Source organism: Centrocercus urophasianus, unplaced genomic scaffold (assembly GCF_019232065.1).
Source record: "Centrocercus urophasianus isolate 14NV4802_14NV808 unplaced genomic scaffold, USGS_Curo_1.0 seq_12, whole genome shotgun sequence".
NCBI classification, from domain to species: domain Eukaryota; kingdom Metazoa; phylum Chordata; class Aves; order Galliformes; family Phasianidae; genus Centrocercus; species Centrocercus urophasianus.
Window position 1 is genome coordinate 34,924,008 of NW_024884364.1, and position 15,417 is coordinate 34,939,424.

The following is a 15,417-nucleotide window of genomic DNA, read 5'->3' on the forward strand; positions in this document are numbered from 1 at the left end:
TGCCAATCTGCTTTCCAGCTGGGTGGCCCTCAGCATGCATTCATGCCTAGGGCTGTTCTTCGTCAGGTACGGGACTTCGTACTTCCCCTTGCAAAACTTCATGAGGTTCCCATCAAACCATTTCTCCAGCCTGTCCAGGTCCGTGTGGATGGCAATATGACCCTCTGGTGTACCAACAACTTATTTCACTTCTGTATCATCAGCCAACTTGCTGAGGATACACTTTACCCCACCATTCAGATCATGACATAGATATGATAGCACCTCAACCAGTGTTCAGTTTTAGGCCCCTCACTATGAGAAAGATACTGAGTCATTGAAACATGTTCGGAAAAGCTAGTGAAGAGACAAGAAAGCAAGACATATGAGGAGCAGCAGAAGGAGCAGCGGCTGTTTAGTCTGAGGAAAAGGAGGCTGAGAGGATACCTCAGTGCTCTCTACAACCACCTGATAGGAGCATGTAGCAATGTGAGAGTCGATTTCTTTTCTAAAGTAAGAAGCAATAGGACACAATGAAGTAGTCTCAAGTTGTGTTACAAGAGGTTTAGACTGGATATCAAGAAGAATTTCTATATGGAAAGGATGGTTTGGCATAGGAACAAGCTGTCCAGGGAAGTGGTAGAGGTGCCATCCTCAGAGGTATTTAAGAGCTGTGTAGATGGTGGTGCTGGAGGACAGGAATTAGTATTAAGTTATGGTTGGACTTCAGGATCTTATGGATCTTTTCCAATCTAAATGTTCCTAGCAAAATTAATGAATACATTGAACAGGATGGGACCCCTCAGATACACCATTAGGTACACGTCTCACTCCACACTTCATAGAAGTGCTCACCAACCTTTGGGACCCTCCATTTAGATGGTTTTCAATCACACTATTGGCTTAACTACCCATATTTCATATTTTCTCTATGAGGACGTTATGGAAGACACTGCTAAATTGCTGAGGTCCAGGCAGACAGCATCCACTGCTCTCCCACTGTCTATCATGATAGTCATTTCATCATAAGTTATCAAGTATGACTTCCCCTTCCTGAATCCGTGCAGACTGGTACATTTCTTGTCCATATGTCTAGAAATTGATTGACTTGTAGTTCCCTGAATCCTCTTGAGGCCTGTAGTTCCCTGAACCCTCTTTCTTGCCCTTCTGGAAGACAGGTGTGACATTTGCAGTACCATAGACCAGCACAAGTGAGAGAGTCACAAATTTAAGGAAGCACCTACCCTGATGGTGAATGTCCTTCCTCCAACTCTGTCCCGGGCCTCGAGCACTACCACATTGAGTCCAAACTCATAGAGCAACTTGGCAGCTGACAAGCCTACAAAAAAAAAAAGATAGTGTGCTCTAAACCAAGGGGCAACTATTAAACATAACGGTCCAAAGCTGAATCAAGTCTTCATGGTCAGGAACCATAACAATGTTTTCAAAGATTCCTGCAAGAATTCTGAAACTTTTCACGGTGTCTTATCACAGAAATCACATGACTGCTGCTTAGCTGCATATGAAAAGCAACTGCATAAACAACGTTCCAGAGATTTCAGTTGCCTCCTCTGGGTTAGCATTTTTGGCTTTTTAAAGAAATTAATCTCTGTTGTTACGGGCATGCATCTCATTTTTCTTTTGTGTAATGCATTGAAAGGGGGAGTCTACCACATGGAGCTTGTGTGGCTAGAGTGATAGGAATAGTAATTTATGAAAGAGATATGTTCTAGCACATTTCTTCTCTCACCCAACTCTCCACTCTGCTGCTGTCCATTGTCCTCACTTATATACAGAAATAAAGTCTGCTTCACTGTCAAGATTAATTTTAAACAACAGAGTTTGATCGTGGCAATCAAATAGCCTCTATGTAGGTACTTTATAAAAGGAATTACCCTCTCAGCAGAAATTATCTAATTATGGGATTTTGTGATAGACACACTACAGAGAACCAAAAATTCAATCGGACAGAAGTCCTCTTCGCTTTTTATAAATGAGAAATGAAATTGTTAAAGGCAATCATGAGTTTCTGAAATCAGATTATCCCATTGTCCTGTAGGGCAATTTGGCACTGAAGCATTGTTCCTCTGGAGTTGTTTCCCCTCCTTAAGTACACAAAAGCCAGACTTATTGATCAGAACATCTAATATACCCTGTAGTAAAATAATATTATATTCATATATATTACACTACTTCAAAATTTGATTAAAAGCAACTGTTTGTGAGCCCACAAAGAATACAAGACTTAAAAGGTCAGATGAGAGGAATCATTCTAAGGTTCTGAGCAGCGCCAAGAGTACTCATTTATACTGAGGACAATATAGAACAGCCCATAAACTTCTGTGTATGTGATCTTTTAATATGGTAGTGGGACAGGATTTAATGGAAGCAAGAAGAGAGGAAGTTCAGATGTCTTACACTGACAAAAAATTTCTCAGTAGAAGTGAACATCTTATTCATTGATATAATTTTTTTCAATAACTTTTCTTGCATTAAAGACTACAGACAAGACAGTTAATTATAGTTATTGTTCTCTCTTAAGTCATTTTGCTGATAGTGTTCTCATCCTCAGCATAAACATAGACAACATAAGTCTTCAGTGCTGGAAATGCAAACTGCAGCATTTTCTTATAAATAAATATTTTTATATTTGGAAGAATTATTTTTTTCAAAAATTTGCGCTGGTTACTGTCACAAAAACTCGGATTTCCTAAACACATAAAATGGAAACTTGAATTTATATATTCTTCATGAATTAGACACTCAGGCACAAATGGTAATTCTTTTACAAGAAAGTCTCTATATATAAGATGCATAGATATTGGACAGATGCATGTTTTTTGAAAATATGCATAGGAATATGAAATGGCAGAAAATCTGGTCTAGGTATGAAAAAAAATGACTGTATGCAAATCCAATAACCTCATTGGTGTCAAAGACTGACAAGCTTGTCTCTTATTTCATACTGTATACAACAGTTATAACCACACAATAGTTCTTTAGAAAGAATAATGATTTCAGTGAATTAGGTTGAAAGTTAACTTGAATGTTGGTTCATACCTTAATTATATGATGTGTCCTAATAAAGAAAGGCAGCTAAAGTATGGAGAACACGTGGTAAAATGACTGTGGTCTTCTATCCTGCTTATTCGTTAATCTTGCACTCCAGCCAAATAGACTTTTAGATTTGTTATTGTTAACCCAAGAATCACTGTGGACCAATGGAAAAAAGAAAAAAATAAAATAACACAAGCCCGGCTTCAGAGCTATAGAGACTGGAAAAGGACAAGAGATACACCAGGACAGTGATAATGGCAGTTGGCAGAGAGCCTGACTGAGAATTAAAAACAGTGCCAATTTGTAAATTCAGGTTTACGAAACTTGAAAAGGCCAATGACACAGCATAAGCAGAGGTGGTGATAGTTTTATCTCCCCAAAATTAAAAGCTGAAGATTAGACTCAAAAGGTCAAATATAAAAATATGTATATTTATGCAGAACATAAAAAAATAAATAAGTAAATAGAGCAATCCCAAATTAAAATAGTTTTCTTTTCTTAATAGAATAAAACCAGAAAAAAAGGTAGGCAGGGATAGGGGCTGGGGAGAAGACAAAATATGCTGATGGAAGAGTGTTACTGTGCATTTGTTTGTTTGAAGCACAGACACAATTTTCTTTGAGAATGGAGGACTAGCAAGAACACTCACATGCAGACAATGTCTACACACAGCTACTGAACTCAACTCTTCAGCTCCTTTCCAGTTTGAACTGAAGTGCACTACAGAGAGGTGCCTCCACATGCATGTTAAGAACCCCACAGGTCAAAAAAGCCTGTGTGCTTTTGAGACATGGGCTAACTAGCCTCAAAAGAGATTGCCATGCCCCCTCACCACACGTTGCTCTGAAACCAGACGCAATATCCAAGTTGTCCTTCAAGCATGGCACACCAAGCCATGCCAAGCAGTGGGCTGTGAACTCCCAGGCTACAGTCGGGACTCAAGCAAGACACTTCACTGATACACTTGTGTATGCTTGTACGAGCAGAGGACAGATATTTCTACCACTGCCACCCCACCTGAGTGCCTTCTTCTTCCTAAGCTGGAGACCTATGCCCTGACAAGCACACGTAGGGCCCTTCCTGTGACTGCAGCTGGCACTGTTTCACAGCCTTTCACCACACTGCACTTGGAGATGTTTTCCTCACCCTGTGATTCCTCCCGTCATCATCATGGCTTCCAATATCCTAGATTGGTGTTGTGCTGGTTGACTCCTCCACAGCCTCTGAGTCTGGCCTAGAGATAAAGCTGCAAAGGACCCCAGATTGCTGGCCATGCTCATTCCGTACACTCTACAAGTACGAAATACTCTCTGCTTTAGAAAGATGAAAAGAGCCTGCCAAAACCGTGCTTCATTTGAAGTATCTGGCTGGAGAAATTCACTTGTTATTAGATCAGAATAAACAAAGCCGGATGACTTATACATCCTCCACAAGGGTTTCTATGGCAATCTCATACCAGGCTCTCTGTGTCTGAAGACACCACACAAGAAAGCTCTTCTCCAATTGATTCTGCAGTGCTGTTAAGGGCACAGAATTGCTGCAGTCACAGATCATACTGCTGCTGCCTTCATTTCAGAAAATTGTCATAATGATATCAAGCAAAGTGGTTTCAAGTGCATGAAAACACTGGATACAGTTTAAAAAAAAAAAAAAAAAAAGAATTTGAGATGATTTCATGCCAATCTGCAGACTATCAGGCATACACCATGGATGAAACAGAGAACAATACTGGATTCTGTATGTGGTCTGAAGGAAAATCAGCCTTTCATTAGCTAAAAGGGAGCTACAGGAAAGAAGGGGACACACTCTTTAGCAGGGTCTGTTCTGATAGAATAAGGAGAAATGATTTCAAGCTTAAAGAGGGTAGATTTAGTTTAGATAGAAGGAAAAAGTATTTTACAGTGAGAATGGTGAAGCATTGGAACCAGCTGTCTAGAGATGTGGTGGATGCCCCATCCCTGGAGACTTAAGGCCAGGCTGAACTGGGCTCTGGGCAATCTGATCTAGCTGTGGATGCCCCTGTTCATGACAGGAAAGTTGGACTAGATGACTACTATTTGTCTTGCTTCACAGCTGCTGCTCTGAATAGTTTTTCTTGTATTCCCACAGATGACCTATAAATGTCCTTTCCAACTCTAAGGATTCTATGAATCTATGATTCTATGGGTATACTACACAGCATGCCTGCCTCCTGATAGGAGAGAAAAGATCCTCCCTACAGATAGAGTCCAAGGCTGGGGCTTAAGAGACTTCAACTCAACTCCCATCAGAGCCTTGTAACATGGGAAGTGTTTCCCTATGAAATAGGGAAGCATTTGTATGAGAAACATTAATTAGAATCATTCCAAATTCCCTCATTATAAGGATTAATATGGGGCATCTAAACAGAGTTCTATGACACCAATGGTGTGAGATAAAAAAAAAAATCATAAAAAGATGTTACTTTATTGGAAACGTGATAGAATTGTACAGAAGAGTAATTGTACTTTTCAAAATATGTAGTCTGTAAATCCAGTTCACCAGATCCCATGATGTCATGATAGGAGGCAAAAATTACCAGCATCTGTCCTAGAGACAGCACTTCTAACAAGATGGATATTGAGCATTTGCAAAATATATGAGGGCAGTGTCCACAATGAAAGGGAGTGGGAGCAATCTAAAATCATGAAAACATCACCAAGCCAGGCAGAGAACAGTTCTGACCATCACAACACCAAGGCTAAAAGTTTTGGATCCCTCTCCCTTCTCTTCAGATAACTTGCATCAGCTGAGTAACAACTAGATATTTGAACTGAAAGCCAGCTCACCAGCACTATGCATGAATGATAGAATCATTAAGGTTACAAAAGACCTCTAAGACCATCTAGTCCAACCATTAGCCGATCCTCACCATGCCCATTGCCCATGTTCCTCAGTGCCACATCCACACGGCTCTTGATCACCTCCCGGGTGTGGTGACTCCACCACCTCCCTGAGCAACCTGTGCCACTGCCTCACCACTCTTTCTGAGAAGAAATTCTCCCCAATATCCAACCAGAAGCTCTCCTGATACAGCTTAACAACATTACATCTTGTCCTATCACTGTTACCTGGGAGAAGAGGCCAATCTCTACAGTATGGGTACTCTGTCACAAATATCCTGCAAGGCACGGCTGCGTGTCTCTCACCAGGCTCCATCTTCCCTATTACAAGTCATGCTCACTCACCATGAGCTCTACCTTGGTTAGCTGCAGCCAGCGTGAAGTTCACTACAGCACAGCCTAGTGAAACCTCTTACACTGCCTCCAGGCACTCATATACCTGGTGAAAAAGATCATGCTATGGGCATGAAGTCTGGAAGGCACTCTTAAGTACATGAGGCATTTCAGTGTATTAAAGAAGCCTGATTTTTCAGGGGCTTTTAACCTTTCAAACTGAGGCCAAGCTGTGTCACATCGAGCACTCCAAAACAAAGAGAAAATTAACTGTTACCATGGAAAAGGCAACTGTCTGCTGTTTTTCTGGATGTATTGTTTATTTGCTGGTTTCTTACACAAAGTGTATTTGCCTTTTATGCAACCAATGGCAGGGTGAAAGTTTACCAAAACCAACTTAATAAAATATTCCTTCTTTAAATCTTTCTTCATTACCCTTCCATACATGAAGTGAGATCATTATCTTCTATGAAAGGCTACAAGCTCACTGTTGTCATTTTCTAGCAAGCTTTAATTGAATAACTTAAGGACAAAATCATTATGGAAAGTCTTAATATTTTCCTGATCTTAACAGTGGAATAATTTTTAGACCTTTTTGCTCATTATTCTAATTTACATCAGTAATGTAAAGCAATTGTCAATATATCCTCATTAAAGTTCCACTGTAACAGCATGCTAACACTGAGATCGTTGTTTCTCTTCCACTAATGGAAAGTCTAATTTTTTCAACATACAATTGAGTAATTAAATCTGGCAACAGCCACCTGAGAATTATGTCTTGTTATTCAACCCAAAGCCACCTTGCCAAGTAAACACGAACCTGCCAATAACAGATGCAAAACATTTCTATCATGATTATAGAGTAAAATCTCTCTTCCTTTCTCCTTATTGTCCTTCTTCCCCACAAGATTTTGCAGAAAATTTTTGGTACACCTTGAGTTTTAAAATACAGGCAAAGTGTACTCAATTGCATCAAACTGGCTTCAGAGAAATCACTAATGGACAGCAACACACAGAAGGCTGATAATGAAGGCATTGTTTCCATACTGCAAGTCTGTCTGATCTAAAATTGCCACTGAAATTGAGTAAAAGATCTTGTTAATTAAATTACACTCCCTTAAATTTGCACAGAACAGCAAGAATACACAGCACTGATCACATGCCTATATTCATTTCTCCTTTTAGCGTTGCCTAACACCAGAATGCCACTGCTAGCTTCCTGTTTGTTGGAGACTGCTTTTGGTCTTTCTGTGAGCTTTTTCATCCCTGTTTTAGTGTATTTGCAACTGGGGATGAGGGTGCACTTCTGCATTTTCTTGTTTTCTGATTTTCGTATATATCAATTTTCCCCTTCAACCTCCATCAAACATAATCCAGTTGATTCACTTAAGATTTCCACATAAAGGAACAAGTATTTTCTGTCTCAGAGAACACTGCTGAACTAAGAGCAAGCCACTCTGGCTAGTTTCAATAGCACTACTGTCCAAATACTTTTAATAGATGCAAACTGTGTCCTGGAGGGTACAAAGACAGTTTCTCATGGACAATGTTAACAGAAACACAGTGCACATGAAGAGGAGCAGATTGTACTCAGAGGATGATTCCACTCCTACATACATACCCATGCAATTTTCAGGTCCAAAACCTGGCTGCAGTAAACTTATCTCCCCAATATAACTTCCTCTATGCCCCAAATATAGAGGCAGAAAAAGGTTAGCTAGCACAGAGTTTACAAGGGAGCATTCTCCTCCTCACATGAAAATATTTGTAGTTTGGCAGCACCTAATTTATGTAAACAGCTAAGGTGCTCATGCACAGTTCTTTTTACTTTGATCAGCAGGCAGAATAAATTTCTATTAGTGAAACAGTAATTGTCAGGTAAATAAATCTGTGGGAAAAAAAATTGCTGCAAAACCATGATCGATATCATTACCACAAATACTGAAAACATCAACACTGGTATTCGTGGGACGGACATAATGCCTGTCCCATCCCTAGTTTTATTATGGTACCATATTTTGATATATGCCCTAACAACTTGGCTGTTTCTTTTGCTTGCTGGAGTAAATAACGCTCTTAAGACTGCGTCTTAACTGAGCTAACAGGAGCATTGTTTGCCACCTTTCAACAACTTGTAGCTAAGCCTGGAGTGTGGTGCAAAACCTGCTTCCCAATGACAAACCATAGATTTATAGCATGCTTCTAGGAACACTGAATTTGCTAATCAATGAATCACACAGCTGTATATACTATTTTATTTTATATTTTTACCAGAAACCAAAGGAGCACATGCTTCATTCAGTAACAGAAACAGATGTGATCACTTAGGTTACCACCTCTGTTAGGTGAAGTTTATAAATGATACATCTTCCATAGAAAACCACATCAAGAATGTGATGAAAGACAAAGAAAATAGAGTCATACAACCACAGAATGTCTTAAGTTGGAAGGGACCTCAAAACCCACCCACCCCAACCCCAGCCATGGGCAGGGCTGCCCCCCACCAGCTCAGGCTGCCCAGGGCCCCATCCAACCTGGCCTTGAGCCTCCAAGGATGGGGCACCACAGCTTCTCTGGGCAGCTGTGCCAGCGCCTCACCACTCTCTAATATTTCTGTACTTGGCATCCCAAATATGTTTTGGCCAATACTGAATATCTTGCAGTGAGCATAACACAAAGGCATGTCTTCACAAAAAAAAAAAAAAAACGAACATGCCCCATAGTCATAAGATTTTGTGTTTGTGGTAGCAAAACATAGGAATATATAATGAAGAAAAGAGACAAATGGAAATTCGTATTTTGCTTATTTGTAAGCAGTGTACATAATGTCCTTAACACTTTCTTTTATGGGCGGAGAGGTGTCCATTGTTCTGTTCCTGCAGTAAATTCTTCACTTAATGGCATTCAGCTTGCTAGCAGTACACAGGGAGCAGAGAGCTCTGTGCAACATTTACTCCTCCATCCAAAAACACGGCACAGAGGAATGTCTCACTCCGAATGACAACATTATCACTGACTGCTGCTTTTTCTGTTAGATATCGAAAGCAAGCAGGAACAAATCATGTAACCAGAGCCCAGCACAGGGCACATGTAAAAAGAGAAACACATTTTAGGAGGCAGGTACTGCATTCTTTCAAGGACAAATTCTGGAGGTAGCATTAGAAAAAAGAACTATAGAAAACTACTCCAGATTTACACAGGTGCAACTGAATTATATCTTCTACCAGTAACTGTGTGTTTGACAGTTTATCTGACACTACCACCCACCAGCAGGTTTGTATGCTGTCAAAACAATTTGAGCAGTATACAGTGTAAATTGTGCTGCCAATATAGCAAGAAAGGAAAAATCTGCATCTCATTATTCAGTAGTTCATTCCAAGTCTACAGCCAAGGCGTAGGTAGCTCAAGTAATGGAGTTGTTGATCGCAAATCATGAAGCAGGAAATGCCAAAGTATTCTTCCACGGAAGGGATAATAAAACCAATCGCATAGCATATCATATGTTTTATTTCAATATAAAGACTAATTACTAGCATTTTTACATTTGAGCTTCCCCTACAATTCATGGCCTTTCGACTCCTCTATAAATGCAACAGAAAACACTGCTGATTCCTTCCTGTGGCTGGCAAATCTAAGCATCTGTTTTCTTCAGCCATGAGAGCTCCTTGTTTCTAGCTAGGAACAAACATGTTTTTATTTGGAAATAAGAACTATCTGTGTCAAAGAATGACAGTCTTCAGTGCAAGTTTCAATTGTGGCAGTGTTTCCCTTGTACTTTGTTCTCGTAATGCAATGTGCTGAAAACACTTCCAGAATATTTGCATGCTAGTTGCCTTCAACTTGCTTGCTTTTGGCTATATTTGTCCATATCTGATATACCTGTTCTGCATTATGTGTATAATCAGCCTTAATTATCCATATGTTTGATAAACTGGGCTTTAAATGTCTTAAATTTCATATGTAAATTGAGATTGGCATGTAAATACAGTCCAAACTTCCTAGTGAAAAAGTTGGGATATTTTGTTTACATCCTTCTTTTCCCCATTTTGAACTATTTATCACAGAAATCATAGAATAGCGTGGGTTGAATGGGACCTCAGGGAACATAAAGTTCCAACCCCCCTGACAGCCAGAGTCACCAATCTCTAGATCAAGCACTAGAACAGATTGCTCAGGGCCCCATCCAACCTGGCCTTGAATACCTGTAGGGATGGGGCATCCACAACATCTCTGGGCAGCCTGTGCCAGCACCTTACCACTTCCTCAGTAAAAAACTTTCCCCAACATCTAATCTAAATCTTCCCTCCTTTAGTTTAAAATCATTCCCCCTTGTCCTGTCACTATCTACCCTTGTAAAAAGTTGATTTCCCTCATGCTTATAAACTCCTTTTAAATACTGGAAGGCCCCACTAAGGTCTTTCCACAGCCTACTCTTTTCCAGCCTGAACAAGCCCAGCTCTTTCAGCCCGTCTTCATAGAATCATAGAATGGCCTGGGACCTCAAAGATCATCTAGCTTCAACCCCCCTGCTACGTGCAGGATCACCAACCACCAGACCAGGCTGCCCAGAGCCACATCCAGCCTGGCCTTGAATGCTTCCAGGGATGGGGCATCCACAACCTCCTTGGACAACCTGTTCCAGTGTGTCACCACCCTCTGAGTGAAAAATTTCCTCCAAATATCTAACCTAAACCTTCCCTGTCTCAGTTTAAGACCATTCCCCCTCGTCTTATTACTATCCACCACCGTAAACAGTCGTTCTCCCTCCAGTTTATACATTCTTTTCAAATACTGGAAGGCCACTATGAGATGTTCTCGGAGCCTTCTCTTCTCCAAGCTGAACAAGCCCAGTTCCCTCAACCTTTCTTCATAGAAGAGATGCTTCATCTCTCTGATCATCTTAGTGGCCCTCCTCTGGATCCATTCCAAGAACTCCACGTCCTTCTTGTACTGGGGAACACAAGCCTGGATGCAGTACTCCAGATGGGGCCTCACAAGAGCTGAGCAGAGGGGGACAATCATCGCCTTCACCCTTCTGGCCACCCCTCTTTAGATGGAACCCAGAATACCATTGGCCTTCCAGGCTGCAAGAGCACACCGCTGCCTCATGTTCAGTTTTTCATCAGCAAGAACCCCTAAATCCTTCTCAATAGGGTAGTTCTCAAGGAGTTCTTCTCCCATTTTGTATTTATATCTGGGATTACTTCAATTCAATTCAATCCTGAACTTTCAGGGTGTGGTTCTTATGCTGATTCTTTTTTGGCTGGAAAATCTTTTTTTCCTGCTTTGGAAGTACTAGCAGCAGCAACTTGAAATTTGGCAAGGAGGTAGCCTTTGAGTCAATATGAGGCGTTTTGTTATCCATAGGAAAATATGTGCCAGTTAGGTTAGTTAGAAAGCTCTGAGGATTGTTTTCTAGCTCTTAAAAGCTGAAATATCTGAGTGTTCAGTAAACTCTCAGAGCGCTCAGGGCTGCTCAACCATTAACATGCAGTCTTTAAGGAGTGAGCAAGTATGCTGAAGCTCCTTGCAATCCACTTCATGTATCAAAGGAATGGGGTACACTCCATCCTAGGGCTACAGAGCTGAAAACTGAGACCCCTGTAATTGTGGACTTAGCTTGGGAAACGAGTAGTGGAGATGGGATTGGGACAGTGTATCAGGTATGACAGCAACTTAAAGAATCAGAATCATTAACATTAGAAAAGACCTCTAAGACCATCTCTAGACCAACCACTAACCTATCCTCACCACGTCCACTGCCCACGTCCCTCAGTGCTACATCCACATGGTCCTTGAACACCTCCAGGGACGGTGACTCCACTACCTCAGTGGGCAGCCTGTGCCACTGCCTCATCACTCTTCCTAAGAATAAATGTTTCCTAATATCTAACCTGAATACTGCTAGCTAATAAGAGACAAGTTCATGGTGTGTCAAACACTGTCAGTTTACTGTCCTTGACAAATGACAGGGTGTCATAGTCTAAACCAAAATGCACAACTGAAGAGTCACAATTGGTTCAAATCAGAAGAGCTTCTTCAGTTCATTAGAAAGTCCTCTAAAGAGAAAAAGGGAACAATATTCTAGGTGTATACAGGTGAATTCCCCATGGGTATGAGGAAAGTAACTCCGTGTATCAATTTATGTAAGATGCTTGATTATAAAATGTAATAATTACCATTAACTGTAAAAGGTGGACACTATCCATTAAGCATGATGCAAACATGTTCCTGAGGCTTTTACTGGCCACCATCCTTCTAACGTGCACACAAACATTAAGCCCAAGCTCTGCAGCTCCCTCTCTGCAGGGGTCCAGAGGTACTTGTTCAGGCAGTCGGGACAGCTTGAACACAACTCTACAGAGTACAGCAGAAAGATCCCAGTAACAGAAGCCACCAAAACGGAGTTCTTATAAGAGTTCTTCCCACCACAAAGGGCTCAATGCAAGAAGCACTCCTGGTGTCCAGCTTACACCCTTCCTACAGGTGCAGAGCTGATTTCATAACCCTGGCAATGACTGCATATGGATGTGTGTATGCAGAGGCCAGGAGGAGGATGGGCAAGAAGACTGCATTGGCTTTTACAGACACTATCTCTCAAGACCATTCCTCACTCCAAGGAACAGTTACCTCCAGAGGTGCCAGTCAGGATTTGAAATGTGTTTTGCTAGGCACTGTATGAATACTTTAAAAAGCCACTGTCTCATCTGGGAAGCTCTCACAACATAGCAAGCATGCCCCTCATATACATTTCATATATTAAAGAACTGGTTTACCCCAATGTTTCCTATCATTCCTGGTAAGCATAAAGTAAAGAGTATTAAGGATGTAACAGTAGCAGAGGAGAGAGTAACCTTACCAGATGAGCCATCTGCAAATGTATCTTCAGAGAAACAAGCAGCAGCAAGTCAGCTCTGGGATAAGAGAGATGTAGAAGGGGAAATCCTGCCCATACTGGACCATATTTTACTGTTTATCTCACCAGAACTGAAATCTTAGATATGCATTTATATGAGCAGAAATCAGCACTCATATGTAGCTGAGGTATAGGTATTTTAGTACAGACTGAGCAGCTGTGTGAAAACTAAAACAAATCAAGAGCTGATAGGAATTACTGTGCCCAGCTACAATTGGTACTCTGTACTAGAGATGGATTAATTATGAAATAAGGCATTTATTGTTCATCTTTCTACAGTCTCTTTCTTTAAGTGATATATGTCCTAATCCTTAAGAGGTAAACTATGCCACTGGCATGACATAAGGGTTTCCATTGGCAAGGAAAATGTTCCTGTACCTCAAGAGGGTTGTGATGTTTACTTGTCCTCGTAATTCCTCTGACAAATTTTCATGGATTGCAACACCTTGAAATTTCCAGCTGGGCTCCATTGACAGCAGGCTTTAATCCATGAACTGTTCCAAACTAACTTACTGATGCTCACACTATGAGTCAAGATGCGAAATAGAAAAGCCCAGTGTAATTTCTAAAACACTACTGTAGATTGGAAAGCCAGAGGAGCAAAGTGCCCTCCAGGGATGAAAAGCTTCACAGAGTCCTAGAAACCATATTCAGATCACACATTATGGGTGGTAATTCCCTAAGTGGACTGCGTGCCTTACAGGAACTTCAAAGATGAAGAGCAAATGACTTGTGCTATCAGGAAAATATCCAGGTGCCTGGTAAAACCAAAAAGCCATGCTGCTTTGCTTATAAATTCATTGCAGTTTAATCACAGAATTACAGAATGATTTGGGTTGGAAGGGAGCTCAGAGCCCACTCAGCCCCAACCTCTACCGTGGGCAGGGCTGCCCCCCACCAGCTCAGGCTGCCCAGGACCCCATCCAACCTGGCCTTGAATGCATCCAGGGATGGGGCACCACAGCTTCACTGGAAAGTGGATCTGAGCCGCATTTTGGGACGCACTTTTGTTCTGATAAGGAATGAAGCACCCATCGCTGTGGGGAACTCAGCCGTCTGCAGGGCGCATCTCTCAGCAACACCACCTGTAGCGACCGATCTGTCAGTGCGGGTATTCCCAGCCACCCTTCCGCGGCATTTAGCAAAAGAGCACCAACACCCGCACTGCACGAGCTACCCAAAGAAGCACCGATGAAAAACACCATCGTTCTCGAGATGCAAACCCTCCAGCATGTATCCCTGCACACTTCCACACCTGTAGACGTTAGAAAGTCACTTTTTCCTACAGATTTCCCTCTGACGAGCAAAATGTGCAAACCAACACGGGAAGCGGACACATCCTAGACGCCAACATGGGATTTTTTTCCTTTTTTTTTCCCGGTTTTCCCATCCAAGTGGACCCGGAGCCACCGCAGACCCGACCTCGTATGAACGACCGCTCAATCCCCCGAGATACCACCATGGAAAGGGAGATCCCGGGCACTCAGGCGGGCGCTTCGCAGCACCAGGCACCGTCCTCCAGCCCTGGATGAGCTTCGGGACCGCTCCCGGCGGGGATGTCCCGCTAAAGACCGACGCCGCGCCCTCTCGAACCCACCTGAGATACCGCCCCCGACCACCACCACGTCGTACGGCTCGGCCATACTGCTGCCGCCCTCTCCGGTCGTTGCCTTCAACCCGCCCTTCCGCGGCGGCGGCTCGGGACCGGCTCCCGGCGGACGGACAGAGCCGCGCCGTCCCGCCCGCCCCGCCTGCCAATGGGAGCCGCCAGGGGGCGGAGCCTCGATAAGCCACGCCCCTCCCGCTGTTCGCCACGCTCCCGGCCCGACGGGGCGGTCGGGTCCCGCTTTGGGCGCGGTGCGAGGTGGTCGAGGGTGACGCAGCGTCTGCTCTGTTGTCACCGTGCTGATCAGAGCTGACAATAAGCATGGGATACCTGGAGATGCGTGGAAATGAGGTTGCAGGTGGCAGCAGCAAAGCCTGAGCATTTGTTAGAATCAAACAGCCCTCGTGAGCCGCCGAATGAAGCATTAACCTTCACGTATTCCCCACGAGGATGCCCGCAATAACAGCTCGTTGGCAAAATACCGGTTCTGTTTGTACTTGTACTACTATGCTCTGGTGGTGAGGTCGTGGTGCATTCTGCAGCTCGCCCACTTTTATTGCTGAAGTGTAAATGTCATCTCCGGGCAGCTAAGTAGAAAAAATAGGCAGACTGCCTGTGTATTGCCTTCCAGGTAAGCACGGAAGACCTTTAAAATTCACATAATT

The 15,417-nt window shown here is 42.6% G+C and overlaps 1 protein-coding gene across 1 annotated transcript in view; it reads right to left on the reverse strand.

Moving 5' to 3' along the window:
* LOC122155719 (amine oxidase [flavin-containing] A-like) overlaps positions 1 to 14,874 on the reverse strand; it is a 45,960-nt gene extending 31,086 nt beyond the window's left edge. Inside the window, exons 1-2 of the mRNA XM_042809812.1 lie at positions 14,744 to 14,874; positions 1,224 to 1,318 (exon numbers count right to left, since the gene is read on the reverse strand). Coding sequence (XP_042665746.1) covers positions 1,224 to 1,318; positions 14,744 to 14,789 — 141 coding nt within the window. The 5' untranslated portion in view covers positions 14,790 to 14,874. The remainder of the gene's footprint in view (positions 1 to 1,223; positions 1,319 to 14,743) is intronic.
* Positions 14,875 to 15,417: the final 543 nt, after the last annotated feature.